The following is a 26,088-nucleotide window of genomic DNA, read 5'->3' as shown; positions in this document are numbered from 1 at the left end:
GATTCATTAAAAGATGAACTTGCAAGCACAGAGATTCCTGACAACCTTGAGGCTTTAATGACACTATCTATTACTATTGACCGTCGCCTCAGGGAGAGAAAGAGTGAGAAAGGGGTGACTGATTATACTTTCAAGAAAAATCCCTTAGCAACTACCCATATTTCTTCTAAAACCCAAGATGAGCCAATGGACATTGCTTTCGTTAAAGGACCATTAAAGATAGAAGAGAAACTAAGACGTAGAATTAATAACCTGTGTCTTTACTGTGCAGCCAAGGACCATGGGGTGAAGGATTGCCCCAGTCTCAACAAATCTAAGAAGGGTAAGAGCACCCATTCTCTGCATACAACTGTAACTTCATTACAACCTTCTTCACATTTTATTCTTTCTGTTCTTTTACAGTGGCCACACAACCGAGTATACACCCAGGCCGTGATTGATTCTGGAGCCACCAACAATTTCATTAATTCCTCATTTGTTGACACTAATAACATTCCTGTAATAAAGAAACGTATTCCACTTGCAATACGAGTTGTGGATGGTTCTTCTATAAAATCTGGTCCTATTACTCATCACACTACTCCAATCACTGTTTCCTTCTTGTCAGGGCACACAGAGACTTGTAACTTCGAAATTATACAATCACCATTGTTCCCTTTAATTCTGGGTTTAGAATGGTTGAAGAAACATCAACCTAACATACATTGGTCAAAGGGTTCTATAGAATTTAATTCACATTACTGTAACACTCATTGTAAGAAGTCTCAGACATTACTGCAAATAGATTAAGACACTTCAACATTAATAATCCCTCCTGTTTATTCTGATTTAACTGATGTTTTTGACAAAAAGCAGGCAGAGGTTCTTCCACCACACAGAACTTTTGATTGCCCAATTGATCTAATACCAAACTCTAAGATACCTTTTGGGCACATTTATCCTTTATCAGAACCCGAACTTGTTCATCTCAAAGAATATTTAGATGATAACCTTAAAAAAGGTTTTATTCGCCCATCTACATCTCCTGCAGGTGCGGGAATATTCTTTGTAAAGAACAAGGATAACAGTTTAAGACCAATCATTGATTATAGACAACTTAATAAATGTACCATTAAAAATAGGTATCCTCTTCCCCTCATCCCCGAATTAATTGAACGGCTTCAGGGTGCTAAAATATATACAAAGCTTGATTTAAGGGGTGCTTACAATTTGATAAGAATCAGGAAAGGGGATGAATGGCTCACTGCATTTTGCACCCGGTATGGTCTTTTCGAATATACCGTGATGCCATTCGGGTTATGTAATGCCCCAGCAACTTTTCAGTTTTTCATTAATTCCCTGTTCAAAGACCTTTTAGATACCTGTATGGTCATTTATTTGGATGACATCCTGATATATTCAGATACACTAGACAATCATATCACTCATGTAAGAACTATACTTCTTAGACTCAGACAAAATCATTTATACGCTAAAGCTGAGAAATGCATCTTTCATACTGATACCATCTCCTTCCTCGGGTACAAGATATCCCCCTCAGGAATTCAAATGGAGTCTAACAAGGTTGACGCTATTACAAATTGGTTGACACCTTCTTCTAAAAAAGATGTTCAGATATTTGTAGGTTTTGCAAATTTCTACAGAAAATTTATACAAGATTTCTCTAGTATTGTTAAACCTCTCACCAATCTCACTAAAAAAGCTTTGAAGTTCTCTTGGAATTCAGATGCTGATTTGGCCTTCAACCTTCTTAAGCAAAGTTTCATCAGAGCTCCCATACTGCAATTCCCAGATCCCACAAAACAGTATTTTCTCGAGGTGGATGCTTCAAATTATGCTTTGGGGGCTGTTCTTTCTCAGAAGGCTTCACCTGATCAGCCTTTACATGCTATTGCCTTTTTCTCCAGGTCTATGAATTCAGCAGAACTAAACTACCCGGTGGGTGAAAAAGAACTTTTAGCCATAAAGGCAGCATTAGATTTTTGGAGGCACCTTCTTGAAGGTGCTAGACATCCAATTATAATTTACACCGACCACAGGAATTTACAGTATCTCAGAACAAATAAAACTTTATCTGCTCGACAATTGCGGTGGAGTTTATTTTTTACAAGGTTTGACTTCATTATCACATATCGACCTGCTATAAAAAATGTAAAAGCTGATGCTCTGTCTAGATCTACTCCAAAACCTATAACTGAATTTATTTCAGATACTATAATACCTTCACATCGAGTCATCGGTCTTACCATTGATAGTATTTCTCTTTTTAAAAAACATCAATCAGAGGACTCCACTACTATTACTTTAAATTTGTCCAAACATTCCAATGGGCTACTCTACTTTGGCTATAAAATTTATGTTCCGGTCACACTCAGAGATCAAATTCTCCATAATGCACATGATGCACCAATGTCTGGACATCCAGGAGTTCGTAAGACTACACATCTTATACAGAGGGACTATTGGTGGCCAAAATTGATACACTCTGTCAAACAGTACATACAATCTTGTAAAATATGTACTACTTGTAAGCCTACTCATAACCACCCTTATGGTTATCTGCTTTCTTTACTTATTGCTGACCGTCCTTGGCGATTTATTGCCATGGACTTTATAGTTGAGTTACCTCCATCTTCAAACTATAATACTATATTTGTGGTTGTTGATCATTTCTCAAAGATGGCACATTTTGTGCCTTGCCATGGATTACCTAACGCTGCTGAAACTGCTCAACTCTTTTTGAAGCATATTGTACGTCTTCATGGTCTGCCTGATTCTATCACTACCGATAGAGGATCTCAATTTACCTCCAGATTTTGGACTCAGTTGTGTAAAACTCTTCGTATCGAGAGACATCTGTCATCTGCATATCATCCTCAGTCCAATGGACAAACTGAAAGGACTAACCAAACTTTGGAACAGTACCTACGTTGTTATTGTACTTATCAGCAAGACAACTGGTCAGATATGTTGCCAACTGCGGAGTTTTCATATAATAATACTATTAATACTTCAACAAAATTAACACCATTTTTTATTAATTATGGTTTTCATCCTTCTTACCATTTACTACAAAGAGATGACTCTACTTCACCATTGGTAAATGATACACTTAATACGTTGGCACAGGCTTTTCCTATAGTTCAAGAAACGCTTAAGACTGCACAATACAATCAAAAACTATACAATGATCGAAGAAGATCTAAACCTCCGGATTACAAGGTTGGTGACTTAGTTTGGCTCTCCTCTAAACATCTTAAGCTGCAGATTCCAAGTAAAAAATTGGCTAGTTTATTCATTGGACCGTTTAAGATTGATAAAATCATCAATTCAAATGCAGTTTCTTTGGAATTGCCATCCTCATATCGGATTCATTCAGTTTTTCATGTTTCTCTTCTCAAGCCATATCTACCTATTCGACATATGACTACAAGCACTCAGGGACCTACGCCTATTGCTGAAGATATTAGTTATGAGATTGCAGAAATTCTTGATTCAAGATTTCACAATAGGACTCTTCAGTATTTGGTTTGCTGGAAGGACTACGGTCCTGAAGAGGATTCTTGGGAACCTTCTACTAATTTATCTGCTCCACGGTTGGTCTCCCTCTTCCACCGTCGACATCCAGATCGGCCTAAACCTTGATCTCTGGGAGGGGGTTTTGAGGGGGGTATATTGTCAGGATTTATATGTTACAATTCTGCTGTACTTCCCCTTTAACTCTGTGATCATGTGACTATCCACATCTATTTAAGAAACATTCACCCTCCATTACCTGCTTGGTATTTTGATTCCTAAAGGATATTATTTGAGCTAGTACTAAGCTCTCTAAAGTTCTTACTTAACAATTCTAACATTCTATTGAGTTTTACAGGGAGAGATTTAAAGCATCAAGTTTCCGTTCACAGCCTCTCCACAGCTGCTTTCTCTCATTCCCTGAATCTCGGCGTGTGACGTCACGCCCTGCTGCTTCTCCAGAGCTTCAAACACAGAGATCCCGCTCCTGTGTGTTTTCAGCTTGCTACATCTAAAGCAAAGACAGGATTCTCTCTGCTCACAGAACTGACTGCCATCCTCTGCATCACTGATCAGGAGATTTACAATACAGATTACGGTACAAATAACCCTAATTACCATAACGTCTACACTGCTTTGTATTGCAATACCTTAACCCTTTCTACAAATACCGGTTCCCTGTTCTCAACTATCAGTACTGCAACTATTTTTTATGCATATGCCTTTCTTCAATACATAACTCTATTTTTATCTGGATATTATGTGAAGTCTTTGGTAATATAAAACCTATATATTTAGCTATAGTTATAACTCTCTATAGTAGGTTCAAGTAAAATATTATTACTCTGTGCACTAACGTCTAAATATACTTTTGTGAATTAATAATTAGAATTCTTTACCATATGTAATTGAATTCTCTTTTCTTTTATTTATCTTCATTACTAAGATTATCCTAATATACTCTTAATGACCCCACCATAGGTCACCCTCAGTCAATGAGCAAAACACTGGGTGTTAATAACAATCTGTACACCCACGGTCTGGTGTGAGACTGAGTGGTGAGTCTAAACAGGATTATCTTTAAAATATATAGTAGGGTATTAAATTAGTTATCCTTATAAGGAATGTGAAGATACGCATCCTTCAAATCCACGGTGGTCATATATTGACCCTCCTGGATCATTGGTAAAATAGTCCGAATGGTCTCCATCTTGAAGGATGGGACTCTGAGAAATTTGTTTAGGATCTTGAGATCTAAAATCGGTCTGAAGGTTCCCTCTTTTTTGGGAACCACGAACAGATTGGAGTAAAACCCCTGCCCCTGTTCTGCTTTTGGAACTGGGCAGATTAACCCCATAGTATATAGGTCTTCTACACAGCGTAAGAACGCCTCTCTTTTTGTCTGGTTTACAGACAACCGTGAAAGATGAAATCTCCCCCTTGGAGGAGAATCTTTGAAGTCTAGAAGATAACCCTGGGTCACGATTTCTAAAGCCCAGGAGTCCTGAACGTCTCTTGCCCAAGCCTGAGCCAAGAGAGAAAGTCTGCCCCCTACTAGATCCAGTCCCGGATCGGGGGCTGCCCCTTCATGCTGTCTTGGTGGCAGCAGCAGGCTTCTTGGCCTGTTTACCCTTATTCCAGGTCTGGTTAGGTCTCCAGACTGACTTGGATTGAGCAAAATTCCCCTCCTGCTTTGCGGCAGGGGAGGAGGTAGGGGGACCACCTTTGAAGTTTCAAAAGGAACGAAAATTATTATGTTTGGTCCTCATCTTATTTGTCTTATCCTGAGGAAGGGCATGGCCTTTTCCTCCAGTGATGTTGGAAATGATCTCTTTCAGTTCAGGCCAGGGCCGGACTGGGAATAAAAAGCAGCCCTGGAAACATTTTAGACCAGCCCAACAGCCCTGTAATCGGTCAAAGCTATATATATATATATATATATATATATATATATATGTATACACACATATACACTGTGTATATATATATATATATATATATATAAAATCAGTGGTGGCTGGTGAATCTTGAAGCTGGTGGCGCGCTATACCCACCCCTTAAAATAAGCCCCTCCCCTCAGTTAAAAAAATTATATATATATATATATATATGAATGAGATACGCATGCACAACACACATACACAATAGTGGTAGTGAGGTTAAATATAACATTAAAATAATTGGAGCACTTTGCCAGTCTAAACATTATTACTTGAAATTGTTTTTAGTGATCAATGTGGGTATTGAAAATTAGAAGCCTTGCATAGTGAGGTCACCAAGATACTTTAAACAAGATATGAAAAGTGATCATTATAAATTATATATGTAATAGAAACCCCCATAAAAAAACTAACCTACCCTGAATCCCTGTGAATAAATGACACAAACCAGATAGTGTAACCAATGCAGCCTCCCTGCAGCAAAAGGGTTAAACTGGGAGTGGGTGGGCTGGGTCTCTGACTCTGAGGATAATGTATTTCCTGTTTAGGATGGTGGAAAATGTGTGGAGGGCATTGAGAGATGCAGTCATTAGGGAGATCACGGCTTATATACACAGGTTCTCACTACAGCTGGGAAAAGGGAGGGGGTAGAGTGGAGTCACAAGGTTGTAAGGTAACACTCAGTAAACAGAGCTGCACGTTATCTGCTTGGTGGTTATATCTGCATTCTGCTCTCTGGTCAGTGACTGCTCATGCATGCAGCTAATCTACAAAGAATCCTCTCACTATTACAGCAGAACTAGATACAGTCATAAGTCACTTCTCTTGCACAGTCAGTCTGTAGTTGCAGTCAATGCAGAAGCCCGGAACAGAAGATCCAGGGGGGGGCACACCAGCTTTCCACTGCTTGCGAACTAACTGCCTAACAAAGTAATTAAAAGCAGCACATGACTCACTTATTTACACACGTAGGATGCTTTCTTAACTTTTATTTTCAGCTCCACTCCATTCTCTGGGACTCTGTTTGGCTCCCCTCCTCAGCCCTCCCGGTGTATTGTCACCTCCTGCAATATTTCTGCCCCTATTGCAGTCAGAACGAAGGCAGCTCACTCAGAACTCGCTGTCCTCCTACAAATTCGACAGCATACACAGTGCAGAGTGCAGACAATAAGGAAAAGCCCTTGAAGCACCATCCCTGCCTGCAAATAATGTGTGCAACCCACAGCAGCGTAGCGTCTCAGTCATATTTGCTGTAATGTTCCTGAGTACTGCCTGAGAGAGTCTGAGACGCTGCTGTGTACTGCTGTGCGTTGCACACATTATTTGCAGGCAGGGATAGTGCTTCAAGGGTTTCACTTAATCATCAAACAATACTGGAGGCTCATTCATTCCAATCACATATACATATTCACACATTGACATTAATAATTAAAACTGTGTTGACTCAGTGTTCATGTTCACATCATAATGACATATGATTCATATCATTCTTCATTCACTTTCACATTTAATTATTAAAAAAAATATACTAGTAGTACTACTAGTACATAACATACCGTGATGATTTTGATGATGTGATGTCTGATCGATTCGATTTTGATTGCTAATCCAGTGACTCACTGCAGTGCCAAATGGCTGCCCCCAAGTTGCCAAGCCAACTTCACTTGCTTGCCAAGTTGCCGCCGTTTTTTTGTGTGTGTCACTCAGACAGGAGTCCTCACACACTCACTCCGTGACTCGCCCTGCTCCCACACGTGACCACGTGGCCTGCTGCCGCCTGCCTGCTGCTCCTATCCTTTCTCCTCTCAAAACGGCTCTATCGCTGACATGCGCATACGCAGTTGCGCACTTGCGCGCAGGCGCGTCACCTCACCTGTGAGAACTACACAACACAGATTCAGTCAGCGATCTCTCACTACTCAGTCGCTCTGATCGCTCAGTGTGCCCATGCTCGACTGCCCGTTGTGATGTCACTCACCTCATAAGCCGTAGCCGCCGCCGGCTCGCCCCACCTGACCCCCGGCCCCACATTATACTAAGAGAGTAGAGACAAGTAAAGTTGTAACTTGAACTTGATTGATAATAATAATAAATATATTTTATATATGATATGAGTGCTGCTGGAGTCAGTGTGTGTGGGACTGGGACTTAGACAGTTAGCAGCAGCAGGACTTAGACAGTTAGCAGCAGCACTGCAGCAGCCAGCCAACAGCTGGCTCTGAGCCCAGGCAGCCCAGCTGAGCTGCAGGCAGGCGGCCCACCGGGATTTTTCCCGGTATCCCGGCTGCCCAATCCGGCCCTGGTTCAGGCCCGAATAGGGTCTTACCCTTGAAAGGAATAGCTAAAAGCTTAGATTTTGATGACACATCAGCAGACTAGGACTTAAGCCATAATGCTCTACGCGCTAAAATGGCAAAACCTGAATTTTTTGCAGCTAATTTAGCCAGTTGAAAAGCGGCATCTGTAATGAAAGAATTAGCTAGCTTGAGAGCCCTAATTCTGTCCAGAATATCATCTAATGGGGTCTCAACCTTAAGAGCCTCCTCTAGAGCACGCTATAGGTTGCAGAAGAAAACCCTGATGAATAAATATTTTCTTTAGAAGACCCTCTAATTTTTTATCCATAGGATCTTTGAAAGCACAACTGTCCTCAATAGGTATAGTTGTACGCTTAGCCAGGGTAGAAATAGCTCCCTCCACCTTAGGGACCGTCTGCCACGAATCCCGAATGGTGTCAGATATGGGAAACATTTTCTTAAAAGTAGGAGGGGGAGAGAACGGAATACCTGATCTATCCCACTCCTTGGTAACAATGTCCGAAATCCTCTTAGGGACCGGAAAAACATTAGTGTAAGTAGGAACCTCTAGATATCTATCCATTTTACACAATTTCTCTGGAGGAATTACAATAGGATCACAAACATCCAGAGTCGCCAAAACTAAGCAACAAGCGGAGGTGTTCTAGCTTAAACTTAAAAGCCGTCATATCTGAGTCTGTTTGAGGGAACATCTTTCCTGATCAGAAAGCTCTCCCTCAGACAGCAATTCCCTCACCCCCAACTCAGAACATTGTGAGTGTACATCGGAGATGGCTAATAAAGCGTCAGAGGGCTCAGCATTTACTCTCACACCGGACCTACTGCGCTTCCCCTGCAACCCAGGCAGTTTAGATAAAACCTCAGTGAGGGTAATAGACATAACTGCGGCCATATCTTGCAGGGTGAAAGAATTAGACGCACTAGTACTTGGCGTTTGGCGTCGCTTGTGCGGGCGTTAACGGTTGTGACACTTAGGGAGAAGTAGATGGCATAACCTGATTCTCTTCTGACTGAGAATCATCCTGGGACATACTTTTATCAGCTAAAATATGTTATTTGCAATTTAAGGCCCTTTCAGTGCATGAGGGACACATTTTAAGTGGGGGTTCCACAATGGCTTCTAAACACATGAAACATTGACTTTCCTCAATGTCAGACATGTTAAACAGGCTAGTAATTACCACAAACAGGCTTGAAAACACTTTATTTAGTGAAAAAATAACAATCTTAAAAAACGGTACTGTCCCTTTAAGAGAAAAAAAGCATACAAGTTTTCCAAAACTGCTTTAAAACAATCAAATCGTTCCAATTTTATGATAGAAGCATCCAAACTATGAAGCTAAGTTTGCCCCACAAGGAAAGGAACACTTAACCCTTACTGGAAAAAACGGATAATTAAAAAACGTTTATATCAATGAAAAACACCCCATGCACCTCGCCACAGCCCTGCTGTGGCGCCTACCTGCCCTCAGGGGTCTGCAAAACCGGGTTAAAGCTTCGATTCGGCCCAATACAGCTCACAAGGGCCCACCGGAGTTGGAGCTTGCTGCTTGCCTGACAAAAACAACTGCGCAACTGAGGCACGAAAATAGGCCCCGCCCATCTCACTCGATGTCTCTCAGCCCAAATGAACCGCACCAGAGCGATCTAAAACTAGCCATGTGGGTTCCTAAACCCAAAAAGAAAGCCATGTGTACCCTCTCATTAAGCATGAAAAAAGTTCCACATAAAAACGTTATCAGCACTCTCAGTTATGTAAACGTTTGCCCACAAACATTCAAAACTCAGTGTCAACCATTTTTTCTTAGCCAAGCCCATATATGCAAGCTCAGTAATACCCCTCTATATATTTTAGGATTACTGCTTACCCTTTCCCTCATGGGGATACTGTCAGCCAATTCTAAAATACCACAGTCTCTCCAGAAAAAAATGACTAAACATACCTCACTGCTTATAGCATGAAAAACGTTCCTCACACTGAAGTTTCTTGTACTCCTCAGCCATTCTGTGGGAACTGCTCTGGATCTTAGTGACAACTGCTAAGATCATCAGCCTCCAGGCAGAAGTCTTCATCCATCTGCTGCCTGAGGGAAAATAGTCCACACCGGTACCATTTAAAATAAAAAAACTCTTGCTTGAAGAAAATAAAAACTAACATTTTATCACCTCTTTCACTTTACCCTTCCTAGTACTTAGAGTAGGCAAAGAGAATGACTGGGGGGTGGAGTCAAGGGAGGAGCTATATAGACAGCTCTGCTGTGGTGCTCTTTGCCACTTCCTGTTAGCAGGAGGATAATATCCCACAAGTAAAGGATGAATCCGTGGACTCGTCGTATCTTATAGAAGAAATACATGCTTTTGTCACAGTTATAAAAATGTCTTTCACTTAAAAACAATCAGGTAGATTACGAGTTTTACGTTCCAGTTTTAACGCTGAAAAAATGGCCATTTCAGTGTAAAAACCGGAACGCAGCCATTATGAGTCTTGTTGGTATTGCTGTACCGCAAGCATTTTAGCCTGTAACGCAACGTCAGTCCCACACTCAAAAAAATATTTTTTTTGCGTGGGATTTCCATAGCACTGCTTGCGTTCCAGCCTATACCAACACGATCCTTTCCGCAAACTGAGACCAGTAGTTATGAGTTTTGCGCCACAAAACTGTTACACAAAACTCATAACTAAACTGTTACAAAGTACACTAACACCCATAAACTACCTATTAACCCCTAAACCAAGGCCCTCCCGCATAGCAAACACTATAATAAAGTTATTAACCCCTAATCTGCCGCTCCTGACATCGCTGCCACTAATAAAATGTATTAACCCCTATTCCGCCGCTTCCCGATATCGTCACCACTATAATAGTTATTAATCCCTATTCCCCCTCACCCCAACATCGCCCACACTATAATAAAGATATTAACCCCTATTCCGCCGCTCCCCGACATCACTGCCACTAAATATAAATAAACCTATTAACCCCTAAACCTAACAACCCCCTAACTTTAAACTAAAATTACAAGATCCCTATCTTAAAATAAATAAAAACTTACCTGGGAAATTAAAAAACCTAAGTTTAAACTATAAATTAAACTAGCATTACAATTATACTAAAATTAAAATAACAATCAATTAAATAAATTAAATTACACATTAAAAAAACCTAATACTATTAAAAAATGAAATCTACAATTACAAAAAATAAAAAATACTAAATTACAAAAAAACAAAACACTAAATTACAAAACATAACAAACACTAAATTACGAAAAAAACAAACGAAATTATCCAAAATAAAAACAATTACACCTATAGCCCTAAAAAAAACCCACTAGCCTACAATAAACTACCAATAGCCCTTAAAAGGGCCTTTTGTGGGGCATTGTCCTAAAGAAATCAGCTCTTTTCCCTGAAAAAAATACAAAGACCCCCTTAACAGTAAAACCTACCACCCAACCAACCACCCAAAATAAAAAAACTTAACTGTAACAAAAACCTAAGCTACCCATTGCCCTGAAAAGGACATTTGTATGGGCATTGCCCTTAAAAGGGCATTCAGCACTTGTTATTGCCCTGAAAAGGGAATTTAGCTCTTTTAAGAATGCCCAAACCCTAATCTAAAAAAAAAACACCCAAAAAACAGTAAAAAAAAAACTTAACACTAACCCCTGGCGATCCACTTACAGTTTCTGAAGTCTTCATCCAGGCAGTGAGGTCTTCATCCATCCAGGTGGCGTCTTCTATCTTCATCCAGGCGGCATCTTCTATCTTCATCCTGGCGGCGTGGAGCAGGTTTTCAATGCAAGGGAGCCTTTTCAAAATGGCGTCCCTTGCATTCCTATTGGCTGATTTGATTTTTTAAATACAAATCAGCCAATAGGATAAGAGCTACTGAAATCCTATTGGCTGTTCAAATCAGCCAATAGGATGAGAGGTACTAAAATTCTATTGGCTGATTTGAAAAGCTCTCATCTCATCAAATCAGCCAATAGGAATGCAAGGGACTCCATTTTGAAAAGGCTCCCTTGCATTGAAGATTCAGTGTACAGCGGCAAACGTTTGAAGAGAATGCTCTGCGCCGGATGTCTTCAAGATGGACCCGCTCCGCGCTGCCGGGATGAAGATAGAAGATGCCGCCTGGATGAAGATAGAAGACGCAGCCTGGATGGATGAAGGGAAAAGAGCTGATTTCTTTAAGGCAATGCCCTACAAAAGGCCCTTTTAAGGGCTATTGGTAGTTTATTGTAGGCTAGGGTTTTTTTTATTTCGGGGGGGCTTTTTTATTTTTATAGGACTATTAGATTAGGTGTAATTGTTTTTATTTTGGATAATTTCGTTTGTTATTTTTTGCAATTTAGAGTTTGTTATTGTTTTGTAATTTAGTGTTTTTTATTTTTTGTAATTTAGTATTTTTTATATTTTGTAATTGTAGATTTTTTTTATTTTTAGTAGTGTTAAATTTAATTTATTTAATTGATAGTTATTTTAATTTTAGTATAATAGTAATGTTAGTTTAATTTATAGTTTAAACTTAGGTTTTTTTAATTTCCCAGGTAAGTTTTTATTTATTTTAAGATAGGGATCTTGTAATTTTAATTTAAAGTTAGGGGGTTGTTAGGTTTAGGGGTTAATCGTTTAATTTAGTTTTTTGTGATGTGGGGGGCTTGCGGTTTAGGGGTTAAAAGGCAGATTCGGGGTGTTTAGGCTGGTGGTTTATGTTAGGGTGTTAGGTTTAAATGTATCTTTTTTTCCCCCATAGACATCAATGCGGTTGTGTTACGGCGTTCGCCATTCCACGCTTCAGGTGTTAGTTTTTTTTTAACACGCTCTCCCCATTGATGTCTATGGGGAAGCGTGCACAAGCATGTATTCTCAGCCCTTGGATTTTGTGCGGTATGGAGCGCATCACAACCATATCGCACGCACAAGGAGGCTTTTTAAAAACTTGTAATGGCAGCGCTAAATAGGGTGAAATATCTGTTGTTGCGTTCGTTTCGCACCCTCTATAGCGCAAAAATTGTAATCTAGCTGAATGTCTTTCACTTAAATACAAAGGAAGTAATAAATATAGATGTACTTACTTCATCTGATCTGATGCACTGAAACAGGCAGCCAAAAGTGATTCTGCTCCTTCTTTTATATGTACAGCCTCTTATTGATGTTTCCTATGCAAAATAAAGAAGTGTTATTTCACTGCATCTACATGTTTTGCAGCGTGCATAACTGTAAAATAATTTTTAAAAATAAAGACACCTGTTTATTGTTGACACACTATTAGACTTCACAATTATTCAATGGCGAATATAACTGCAATGGTTTACATGTCTAGCTCCACCTCAGATATGGGTTGCTTAGAACAATGTGGCTATTGCTATATGTGTTATACCTAAACTTGTAGAATTAAAGAAAAATGTTCTTCAAGTTCAAAAAGAGGTAAACAAAAAAAAATTATGCTTACCTGATAAATTCATTCCTTTCATGATGGTGAGAGTCCATGAGCTATCAGATGTGGGATTAAAGTCCAGTCCACTTGGAGGAGGCAAAAGAACCATCATGTGCATCTTTTACTCTCTCCAACTTTCCCATGATTCCTCAGTCATACATATGGCCAAGAGAAAGGAGAAATGTAAAAAATAGGAAAGATAAATGGCCAGAATACAAGTGGAGTGTTTTTTTTAACACTTTTTGCACACGTCGTGTTGCGCTCGTATTAATTGTTTTCTCTCTAACGCCGACCTGACTTGCATAAAAAGCCGAACTTAGAATATCAAGCACACAATAACCTATTCCCCATAGAAGTCTATGTAGCAAAAAAGTGGGAAAAAATATATAGACCAGAGTAACTACTCCCATAACTGCTAGGTCTTAAACATGCCAAGAAAGCTTTGGCCTTTAAAGGATCCTTGAGAATAGAAGACAGGAAGAATCTTCCTCAAGGAGGGTGAGACAGAAAGCCTATGCGGTGCCCCTAAAATATTATGTTCAGAACCCAAGTGTCTTGAATTGACTTCTCCCAAGCCTCTTGATAAAGATTAAATCTGCCTCACATCAGAACCTCATCTAGATATGGGGCCACACCTTCATGCAGTTTGTAGGAGGGGGGAGTCTTTTTAGACAGCTGCAAAGAGAAAGCAGGCTTCCATGTGGACTTAGAAGTGTCTGGCTTTTGAGACACTGAGGGGGAGGTTCTTTACATCTTGGAATAAGTGAAATTATCCAGTGGACTTAACTCTGCCCTTGGCTTTTATGTCCTGTGTTAAGAAAGCTTCCTTACCTACTGTAACTGTTGCAATAATAACACGCAGCCCAGGTCCAAGCACATTTTTTCCCTTGAAAGGAAGGGAAAGAAGAATGCTTTTTAATTTTTTTTACTGAGGGATCATGGAAAAGTGATAGTGATTAGAAACTCTGTTTTGTTGGGTGTTGTGCCTCCTCCTAGTGGACTGGATTTTAATCACATATGTGATGGATTGTGGACTCGCACCATTTTAAGAAAGAAAAGTCTTCTACTGAAGTATTGTATATTAACGATATGTTCTTATAGACAAGTTAATTATAGGTTTAAATTGCAGTCAGCAGAATCTATACATACTTGTAAATTCAGGCATATGTACAAATGAGTTAGTTTGTCACTGGTCAACACATTTTAGGACACAGAAAATAGTTAGATAAAGATGTAAAGAAAGTTAGGAGACAGAAGTATAAGAACATTTGTCACAGAAATGATTATGAAAAAACAAGTAGATTAATTATAAAACTGTATATTAAGAACAACCCATTTAACATATATATTCTGTTTCTTGAATAGAGCTTTCACTAAAAAAAGTAATGACTGAGATAATGTCATATATAATATTCTATATTCTGTATCTTAACAAAATTATGTGGGCTTCTGGACACCAAAGAGAAGTGCAAAGGGAAGGGACTATTGACCACTTGGTAAGAGGGTAGGCCCAGTTACTCCGAATCTGGTGGTTGTAACATATCTCTCCCACCCTCCCCTAATTAATGTGGATGTCTTATTTTGTCACATCTAATATGTGGGGGTGCTTATCATCATCCCTTTTAATTATTATAGCCAATTTTGATGGGTCTGTGTTAGCCTCCCCATCAGATGAGAGGGCAGTTGAATAACTCATTGGACATGGGGTTACATGAAGGGGTACTAAACAGCAAGAATACCAGATGTTAAATATTAAAGCAGATTTGTATCATGGGATCATGATACAAAGTTTCACTAGCAGCACTGGGTTCATAAAAGTTTTAATTTGCATCTGAAGATTATATATTGTAAATGCAGAATTTTCTAATAGACTGATACAATAGACCCTTAACGCCACAGGAATAATCTATTCATGTAACCTCTTTGTTTACTCTGCAAGGAAAATACTCATTTGCATGTGTGATATCAACATATTGTCATCACAATACATTCTCAACCCTCAGTAGCCACATGATTGCCATATGTATCTTGGCATGATGGACAAACTTCTATAGCCACTTCAAGAAACCAACATCTAAAAAAGGATTGTTTTTATTTTTCATTGAATCAATCACTGTAGAGATTGTCAAGAACAGTAACAGTAACAAACAGAACTTTTAAATTGATCGTTTCATCTTGACTTTCATAGGTAACTATTGCAATTCGTTTCTATCCCACCACTGCTAACCCATCTAGATGCATATTTTATGTTGTTAGTATGGGCATTCTGTGCACTGTTTTTATCGCTGTAGGGTTGCTTTGCAACTTGCACAAGGATAATTTTAAACAAGAATTATAATTTCTATTCTTTGTTAAGGGTCCCTTTCCATTTTGGTGTAAAATGTAAACAAGATGGAGACTATGGGGTCCATTTATCATTGTGCGGATGGACATGATCCGCTATACCGCCACCCTGCAGATTTGCCGCTAGCAGGGGGTGTCAATCAACCCAATCGTATTCGCTCGGGTTGATTTCTGTCTGCCGCCTCAAAGCAGGCAGACAGGTTATAGAGCAGCGGTTCGGAGCTTGATAAATAGACCCTTATGACTTTCTATGCAAAACACTAATAGTAACTCTTTTTTAACCAACATCTAAAAAATTATTGTTTTTATTTTTCATTGAATCAATCACTGTAGTGATTGTCAAGAACAGTAACAGTAACAAACAGTACTTACTTTCATCTTGACTTTCATAGGTAACTATTGCAATTTGTTTCCATCCCACCACTGCTAAACCATCTAGATGCATATTTTATGTTGTTAGTATGGGCATTCTGCTTTGCAACTTGCACAAGCATATTTTTAAACAAGAATTATAATTTCTATTGTTTGTTAAGGGTCCCTTTCTATTTTGGTGTAAACTGTAAACAAGATGGAGACTATGGGGTCCATTTATCATTGTGCGGTCGGACATGATCCGCTATACCGCCCCCTGCAGATTTGCGGCCAATCGGCTGCTAGCAGGGGGTGTAAATCAACCCGATCGTATTCGCTCTGGTTGATTTCTGTCTCCCGCCTCAAAGCAGGCATACAGGTTATAGAGCAGCGGTTCGGAGCTTGATAAATTGACCCCTATGACTTTCTATGCAAAACACTAATAGAAACTCTTTTTTAGTATGGGCATTCTGCTTTGCAACTTGCACAAGGATATTTTTAAACAAGAATTATTTATATTGTTTGTTAAGGGTCCCTTTCCATTTTGGTGTAAACTGTAAACAAGATGGAGACTATGGGGTCCATTTATCATTGTGCAGATGGACATGATCCGCTATGGTGGACCATGTCCGCTGCACATCGATAAATGCAGACAGCATATGCTGTCTGCATTTATCATTGCACCCACAGTTCTTGTTAACTGCATATGCAATACCACCCCCTGCAGATTTGCGGCCGCTAGCAGGGGGTTTCAATCAACCCGATCGTATTCGCTTGGTTTGATTTCTATCTGTCACTTAAAGGATTCCAAAACTTTCCGTTTTTGGCCACAACCTGAAAATCAATTTCCAATCAATAAGGTGTACATTTATTCAACAACTTAATTTTACAGTCCAATGAACTTTAGAAACGCTATAAAATTAAATAAATTTTTTTGCAGATGACGTCATTATATCCAACCCTCTAATATGGGCCGTGCACGACCAAACCCAATTTCCTATTTCGTGCATATCATTATGTGACAATGTAGTCACCATGCGCATGCGAGTTGCGATCCGTTGTGGCAAGCATATTTGCACATAAAGTGTCCATAACAATAGTATTTGGTTCCATCAGAGTAATCGTCATAATATCCACAAAGTGTCTATTCTAATGAAATTAATATGTGTTTAATTGATCATTTTTCATATTGTGCTATAAAGATTTAATGTTCGTTATTGTTAGGGTTGATTCTCGCATCGCAGCGCAGCACTCAGCTCTTACCTGCTATGTGTAGCGTATTCATCAGCTATGTCTGATTTAGATACAGGGTCTTCCTGTCTGCTGTGAGTGATGTGCCGGGATATTGCGCATGCGCATAGCGTCCAAAAAGCGCCATTTTGATAACCTGGGTTATCGTTCAGGATTAGAGTTTAGAAAACAATAGCCAGCAGTGGGTTTGGAAATAAATTGATTTTCTATATCGGATTGCTAATAAACGGTAATAATTTGACAAACAATGCTAATTACATAACTATTCAAAATATATCGATATTTTGATTGAAGATAAGTTTTTTTCTGGGTTTAGTGTCCCTTTAAGAGCAGGCAGACAGGTTATGAAGCAGCGGTCTTTAGACCGCTGCATCATAACTTGTGTTTCTGGCGAGCCTTCAGTGTAGACACTCTCGTAAACAAGTTTGGACTTAGCATGCATAGAGGCAAGTCCCCTATAAAAACCTATTCACAAAGGTGCAATCTCATTTAAGGGTAATAGAAAACAATTGCGGAGTGTGACGAACCAAGGTTATCCAACCCTGCGCCAGTCACTTATTTGGCACAGAAAGGGTTATCAGACCCCTTCTACTCTCACTAATATGTCACAATCTAGCCACACCAGACCAGCTTGTGATTTAGTTCAGTGGGTGCAAGGGTTAACAACACACTCCAGTCTGTACTAGACGTAAAAGAAATGCCCAAAACTCCCCTTTTAATGCCACCCACACTAAACTAACTACAATATCTCAGCTGACACCACTTATAATTTATTAAAGGGAAAATCCTAAGAAAAAACCCAGACTTACACATTAACTCTCTGAATACAATTTAGCAGAAAATAACCTAAAATATACAGTTCTAATATTCCAATCTCTTTCAGTAACATGGTTCAATTATTAGACAAAGGCCAAAAATATTATGCACAATGCATTATTAATAAAAAGTTGTTACAAATACAATTACACACAGCAAACAGGTTAAAAAAAAAAAAGAAAAACAGATTGAATACTTTACTAGTCTCAAGATCTGTGCCTGGGGACTGGCATGAAGCAATTGGGTCCTTACTCTGTAGAACAGCTCCCCTTGTAAGAATGACAATCTTATAGTTAAAAAATAAGATTCTTATACCTATTTTCCAGAGATCAAGTTGCCTGACCACCCCCTCCTGGACGGGCTAAGAAACCCCCCTGTCTTTATGACCTTCAATAAACTAAGTTTTTGCCTGAAATTATAGAACCCATTATAATTTCTGCTAGGTAACTCTATTTTTAGATATACTGACCGGTAATCTCTTGGTTTCATTGGGAGAATCAATTTGATACCAGATATGACATAGGTTGTCATATTTACCTTCATTTAATGTCATAACAGTTTTAAACACATACAGGGAGTGCAGAATTATTAGGCAAATGAGTATTTTGACCACATCATCCTCTTTATGCATGTTGTCTTACTCCAAGCTGTATAGGCTCGAAAGCCTACTACCAATTAAGCATATTAGGTGATGTGCATCTCTGTAATGAGAAGGGGTGTGGTCTAATGACATCAACACCCTATATCAGGTGTGCATAATTATTAGGCAACTTCCTTACCTTTGGCAAAATGGGTCAAAAGAAGGACTTGACAGGCTCAGAAAAGTCAAAAATAGTGAGATATCTTGCAGAGGGATGCAGCACTCTTAAAATTGCAAAGCTTCTGAAGCGTGATCATCGAACAATCAAGCGTTTCATTCAAAATAGTCAACAGGGTCGCAAGAAGCGTGTGGAAAAACCAAGGTGCAAAATAACTGCCCATGAACTGAGAAAAGTCAAGCGTGCAGCTGCCAAGATGCCACTTGCCACCAGTTTGGCCATATTTCAGAGCTGCAACATCACTGGAGTGCCCAAAAGCACAAGGTGTGCAATACTCAGAGACATGGCCAAGGTAAGAAAGGCTGAAAGACGACCACCACTGAACAAGACACACAAGCTGAAACATCAAGACTGGGCCAAGAAATATCTCGACTGATTTTTCTAAGGTTTTATGGACTGATGAAATGAGAGTGAGTCTTGATGGGCCAGATGGATGGGCCCGTGGCTGGATTGGTAAAGGGCAGAGAGCTCCAGTCCGACTCAGACGCCAGCAAGGTGGAGGTGGAGTACTGGTTTGGGCTGGTATCATCAAAGATGAGCTTGTGGGGCCTTTTCGGGTTGAGGATGGAGTCAAGCTCAACTCCCAGTCCTACTGCCAGTTTCTGGAAGACACCTTCTTCAAGCAGTGGTACAGGAAGAAGTCTTCATCCTTCAAGAAAAACATGATTTTCATGCAGGACAATGCTCCATCACACGCGTCCAAGTACTCCACAGCGTGGCTGGCAAGAAAGGGTATAAAAGAAGAAAATCTAATGACATGGCCTCCTTGTTCACCTGATCTGAACCCCATTGAGAACCTGTGGTCCATCATCAAATGTGAGATTTACAAGGAGGGAAAACAGTACACCTCTCTGAACAGTGTCTGGGAGGCTGTGGTTGCTGCTGCACACAATGTTGATGGTGAACAGATCAAAACACTGACAGAATCCATGGATGGCAGGCTTTTGAGTGTCCTTGCAAAGAAAGGTGGCTATATTGGTCACTGATTTGTTTTTGTTTTGTTTTTGAATGTCAGAAATGTATATTTGTGAATGTTGAGATGTTATATTGGTGTCACTGGTAAAAATAAATAATTGAAATGGGTATATTTGTTTTTTGTTAAGTTGCCTAATAATTATGCACAGTAATAGTCACCTGCACACACAGATATCCCCCTAAAATAACTAAAACTAAAAACAAACTAAAAACTACTTCCAAAAATATTCAGCTTTGATATTAATGAGTTTTTTGGGTTCATTGAGAACATGGTTGTTGTTCAATAATAAAATGAATCCTCAAAAATACAACTTGCCTAATAATTCTGCACTCCCTGTATATACATTATACCAATGTCCTTTTATTGACCTCTTCAGGATATGGGGAAGAAGCACTGTGTTGTATCTCTGGAGCTAAAAGCTTGAGTGGCTTTATGACTCAATGCATACACAATAACAATTGGTGGAGTGAGCCTTAGAAACTACTTATGAGGCTCCTGGCACTTCAAAGAAAACACAAACAAACACAGGACACAGTTCTTCTTGAAAAGCAAATAACTGTTTTTAGTTCACAAACTAAACAGAATTAACCCCTTAGCAGCTAATTCCTGAGGTATTTGTGACACGGAGTCTACCCATCCTACAGCTATTCCTCAGTATTTGTCAACCATACAACTGCATAGCTCAGCTGTGCAATATATATAGAAAATTCAGCTGTATTTCTGACACTAGAGCTCTAGATCTGACTAAGAAGGCCTGCAGAGGCGGCTAACACACAGGCAGCGCATCCCCCCTCGATAAGTTGAGGTATTTAGCTCTAATTGGATGCATTAGAACCTTAGCAAGAACACCATAACTTCACTTCTACAACCAAAAATACATTAAGAGAAACACGACCGAAGATGGAAAAAGTTGTGCACAAGATCATACCTATTGCACCCAATTATGGCCTTCATGGGAGAAACGGAGCCATCATGCCACCATGAATTACCCTTATGGGTCGATTTATCAAGCTGTGGCGGATAGGGGCACATATGTGCCCCTGTCCGCCACAGCTTACCTCTGGCAGGCTGAATTATGCTGCCGGAATTCAGCATTGCACACGAGCGCTATTTTGCGTTCACGTGGAACCCTGCGCACAGCCAATCACATGCGGGCAAGAACTGTCAATCTCCCCGGTCAGACAAGACCGGGGAAATTGAAATTTGCCACCTAAGAGGTGGCAAAAGGTTGACCGCAGCTTCATAAATATGGACTGCAGGTTCCCATATACCACAATGTAAAGGCACTTTTCAGTGCAATGTAAAGGCACCCCACTTCCACCAACTTTAGACCCCAAAATACTGCTTATTGCAGTTGTTTAATTTTAAATAAAAGCTACATTTTTTTTAATTAAAAACTATAATGCCATCTATTTTGAGGGCATTTGGGGCACTTTTAGAAAATTAACCAGAGATCTAATTTTCAGAGCTACCAATGAAGCAAAGTTGGTAGTAGAAGTAAATTGAAACGTTGTTTACAAATGTATGTGCTATATGTGTTTCATGTCCCGCTAAGATTAAAACGACTTTTATTCAACAAACTTTAAAAACATCACAAACAGACAAGCAACATAAAACAGATGTCCTATATTCTCAGGGCCCCATAAACGTGGAGAAAAACATTTACTGAAATGGGCGGTTGCCTTCTGATAGGCTGGAGCACTCTCTGCTGATTATAGTTTAAAAAAAAACAGGGGATATGGTTAAAAAGTATATATAAGTATGACTTTGTAATATATATATATATATATATGCTATATAATTAGCAGCAATAACTATTACTACAAAGTTTTTTCTTACCATGACTACTCCTTTAAATGTTACATTTATAAAGTGACCAGATTCCTAATAATGACTAAAGTTTGTACGCTAATAATTAAATATTGTTTCTCTTATTTTTAGCTGATCACAACAAACACTCCTAAACTGAATTTTGAGACTGTTCCATTGTACACTTTGCAAGTGCTTGTGGAAGACAATAAAGGAACTTCAGCTACTCAGACTATTGTTATTGAGATAACAAATATCAATCATGCACCTATTTTTACTGGGACGCTGGCTCAGGTATATAATATATAATATTTTGTAAGAATCCATCATAAAGCAACCTTAATTATATTGCAATGACCTCTTCGGTATGCATGACGACACACTGACTACAACCCGAACAAACCCGAACTCACGGGTGGAGACTAAGGCCTCTATTTACCAAAGTCTGGCGGACCTGATCCGACAGTGCGGATCAGGTCTGCCAGACCTCGCTGAATGCGGAGAGCAATACGCTCTCCGTATTGAGCATTGCACCAGCAGCTCACAAGAGCTGCTGGTGCAACGCCGCCCCCTGCTAACTCGCGACCAATCAGCCGCCAGCAGGGGGGTGTCAATCAACCCATTCGGAGCTTGATAGATATGCCCCAAATGGTTCAAACAACATATCTTGCTCAAACCCTACAAAGAGGCATCATAGCCGATATATAAAACCTAGATTTTCCCGACAGAAAGAGCCTAGGGACTGACCTTAACTGAACTGTCTGTTAAAACCATACTTTGCAGATGTTGGTAACTTCATGTTGTAAAGGTTTAACCCTGTTTTGATAAGTTTTGAAATGTTTTAAATTTCATCTCACTCATATATCTAGCAAGTTCATTTTCAAGGGAACATATGCACCACAGTACGTATGGAAATATTGTTGAAAGAGTTATTACTTCTAGCTAATTATATCTACGCTATACTTATCATTTCTCGTGCTGTTAATGGTTTAAAAACTCAGTAGTTTAACAAAAGCAAAGAGAGAAATGTTACTCCTTCTAATAATATATCTATGGTTTGCTGCAATTTAATAGATACATAAGGCACAGCTGTCCAACTTGTATATATGACCCCTGTAAAGTGACCTGCGGCCGGGGCTGCTAAAGGGCAGAACAGATTAAGTAAATATTTAAAAATTCACCTTATGCCATAAATTTTAAGAACCAACTTACATACCTCCAATTCCCAAATTGTCTATAACATAATTTTAAGATTTTTGCTGCTCAATTTATTCTACACCTACTAGAGGGCGATAACACTTAGAACATTGATTATAACAAAACAGCTAGAAGCAAAGCACCCCTGCCTCTTTTTTATAAGTATAGATAAAGTACCCCACTCCCATGCTTAAACGTTCATACTCTTCCACACCCACTAGAAGGCGACATCACTCCAATATAGAGCACTGATTATTGTGAGCTACCAGGTGGTATAATTACTCCACATTTATTTTATAACCTTAGCTATAACACCCTATCCCCATGCTCACTCGTTCACACTGCTCTACTTCCCAAAGATTACCCTTAACCAAGGTGCAATGGGTATAAAGTGCTAATAATATGTGAACTAGAAATGAAGGCCTTCTGGGGTTGCTGTGTTCCTTGTTCAGAGAGGAATTGCCTTGTATTTCGGCGCTGGACTGACCGTAATAGGCGGGATCAGACTGATATACTACAGGAAAGTTCTACTTTCTTAAAAACATTACTGGGCTAAAAAGAAGCTGCACCCAGGTGGTAAATCGCCATAGAACAGGCTAACAATGTTATTGAGCCAGTTGTTCGTTCCTGTGAGTGTGCTTCTCTCTGTGTGTATTTAGTCTCTCTATGGGAAAAAGGGGCAACCAGACGTGGACTCCTAGCTCAGTGTGCTTAGAGGAATAGGGCTACACCTCACTGACAACGTCCAATGAAGGCCAAAACGATCGTCTGGGGTTGCTGTGTTCCTTGTTCAGACGGGAATTGCCTGGTATTTCGGTGCTGGACTGACCGTAATAGGTAGGTTCAGACTGATATACTACAGGAAAGTTCTACTCTCTGAAAAGCATTACTGGGCTAAAAAGAAGCTGCACCCAGGTGGTAAATCGCCATAGAACAGGCTAACAATGTTATTGAGCCAGTTGTTCGTTCCTGTGAGTGTGCTTCTCTCTGTGTGTATTTAGTCTCTCTATGGGAAAAAGGGGCAACCAGACGTGGACTCCTAGCTCAGTGTGCTTAGAGGAATAGGGCTACACCTCACTGACAACGTCCAATGAAGGCCGAAACGATCGTCTGGGGTTGCTGTGTTCCTTGTTCAGAGGGGAATTGCCTGGTATTTCGGTGCTGGACTGACCGTAATAGGTAGGTTCAGACTAATATCCTACAGGAAAGTTCTATTCTGTGAAAAGCATTACTGGGCTAAAAATAAGCTGCACCCAGGTGGTAAATCGCCATAGAACAGGCTGACAATGGTATTGAGCCGGTTGTTCGTTCCTGTGAGTGCACTTCTCTCTGTGTGTATTTAGTCTCCCTATATAAATATTATTAGTCTGTTCAATTTTAGCTAAAAAAATACATCACCTATATCATTCATAAAATATAACTCTTTACTTTCCTCTCCCTCTGTTCTTTTATTAAACCCTATTTCTATACCTCTCCAATACCATTCATGTTTGATTTTGTTAAAGACCTAAGAGAGGTCTGATTTGGCCAAGAATGAAGTACACAGAATTAGAGAATATGGTTTTATGTACTAGACATTGTTTATAAGTATAACAGGTACACAAAATAACTAATGACCATACTAACCCACTTACCACCAGATCATTTTATAGGGTCTACAATTATAAAGTTGTATAACAAAACGCATGACTTATGTTTTCTTACAGCCACTACATGCACATTTTTGTGATACATTTTATTGTAACAATTTTGATATATGCCATGTATACCCAATGTATGACGTGTACTCTCATTTGATCTTAATAAAGCTCTTTTGAATATTTAAAAAAATATATATACGGTATATATAAAATCACTCTATTTATAGAAGTGACTTTTTCCAGTAGATCTCCTTAGGTGTACATGATATTGCGTAATCAACACATCTACACATGTATATGTCCCTATACATTAGAAAAAATGTATGCCCTGATGACTGTATACAACCTCTCCAGTAGGCATGAATGGAGCTTTAATGAATCAATACAATGCATGTTAATAAACCTCTAGAATGTCTCCTATGGCCATTACAGTGTGTTTAACACAATGTATGTACAAGCAAATAGACTGTTTTAAAATAACGATGAAATTGTTGTCTAAAAAGCCATTTTGAGGAGCTATCAAGTGCCTTGAGTTGCCAAAATCGAAAAGCTGTTAAAAAGTGAAGCGAAATACTTGCCTTGAGAGTAGTACCTTTGGGACACTTTATTTTTCTCATACAATCGCCACATTTTGTCTGTAACACAAAATAACATGGATTTAGTTCTAGTAAACATTATATTTGGATTTGCCTGCCTGCACCCTGGTATCTGTTTTGGAGATGAGCATGCGCTCTGCTGGATATTATATATATATATATATATATATATTATTTGTGTAAAAGTGTAAGACAATCAAAGTTATTATTTTATTTATTATAGTTTTCTGTCTGTAGGCATCACTCCATGGAACACAACAGAATGCAACATAGATTGCACAGTAAGGATAACACAATAGAGCATTTATTATCTGAGTGTAGTGGCTCTAAGAAATTAAGACTCTAAGCTAGAGGTCCCAAGTAAGTTAAATAGACCAGCAATGTGGATAAGTAACAAGGATGTAATTATAGACTAGTGTGTCCAGATCTATGTTCCTATCTCTTTATTCATCCACAGCAGCTAACAAATATGATGGTATGTGTGCCATGATTCCATAGATACTAAATTCGACGAAACCAACTGAGACAATTTGCCTATATAGGGCAAGATTATGTGTTGCGCGTGAGTGAAAAAGGGTTTACCGCGGCTCTTTGCATGCATAGGAAGTAGTGTGTGTATTACGTGTTGAAAGTAAATGCGTACGCTCAAGTGTAATTTAATTTAACACGAGTCGGGATAGCACGGCTTTAGAGATCTGGTTAACTGTTACACTCAGCTAAAAAGTTGCACAAAACACATTGTACAGATACTTATAATAACACTGTCTAATAAAAATTATTGTAAAAAAAAAATTGCATTAAAAAGTTATAAGGGCTCAAAGATATGAGATGTAGGTGTTAGATGAAAAAAGGACTGCAAGAGAGATACATACATAAACATGTATATATGTGTGTGTATATATATATATATATATATATATATATATGTATATATATATAATTATATGTGTGTACATATTTATTTACGTATTTATACAGTGTATATATATATATAATTATATGTGTGTACATATTTATTTACGTATTTATACAGTGTATATATATATATAATTATATGTGTGTACATATTTATT

General features: G+C 39.0%; 1 protein-coding gene across 1 annotated transcript in view; it reads right to left on the bottom strand.

Moving 5' to 3' along the window:
- Positions 1 to 26,088, bottom strand: part of STAB1 (stabilin 1) — a 1,127,460-nt gene that overhangs the window by 426,865 nt on the left and 674,507 nt on the right. The window contains exons 36-37 of the mRNA XM_053721023.1: positions 24,998 to 25,054; positions 12,857 to 12,940 (exon numbers count right to left, since the gene is read on the bottom strand). Of these exons, the coding sequence (XP_053576998.1) occupies positions 12,857 to 12,940; positions 24,998 to 25,054 (141 nt within the window). The remainder of the gene's footprint in view (positions 1 to 12,856; positions 12,941 to 24,997; positions 25,055 to 26,088) is intronic.

This window comes from Bombina bombina, chromosome 7, assembly GCF_027579735.1.
Source record: "Bombina bombina isolate aBomBom1 chromosome 7, aBomBom1.pri, whole genome shotgun sequence".
Taxonomy (NCBI): Eukaryota; Metazoa; Chordata; class Amphibia; order Anura; family Bombinatoridae; genus Bombina; species Bombina bombina.
This window is presented reverse-complemented; position numbering and strand designations above follow the sequence as displayed.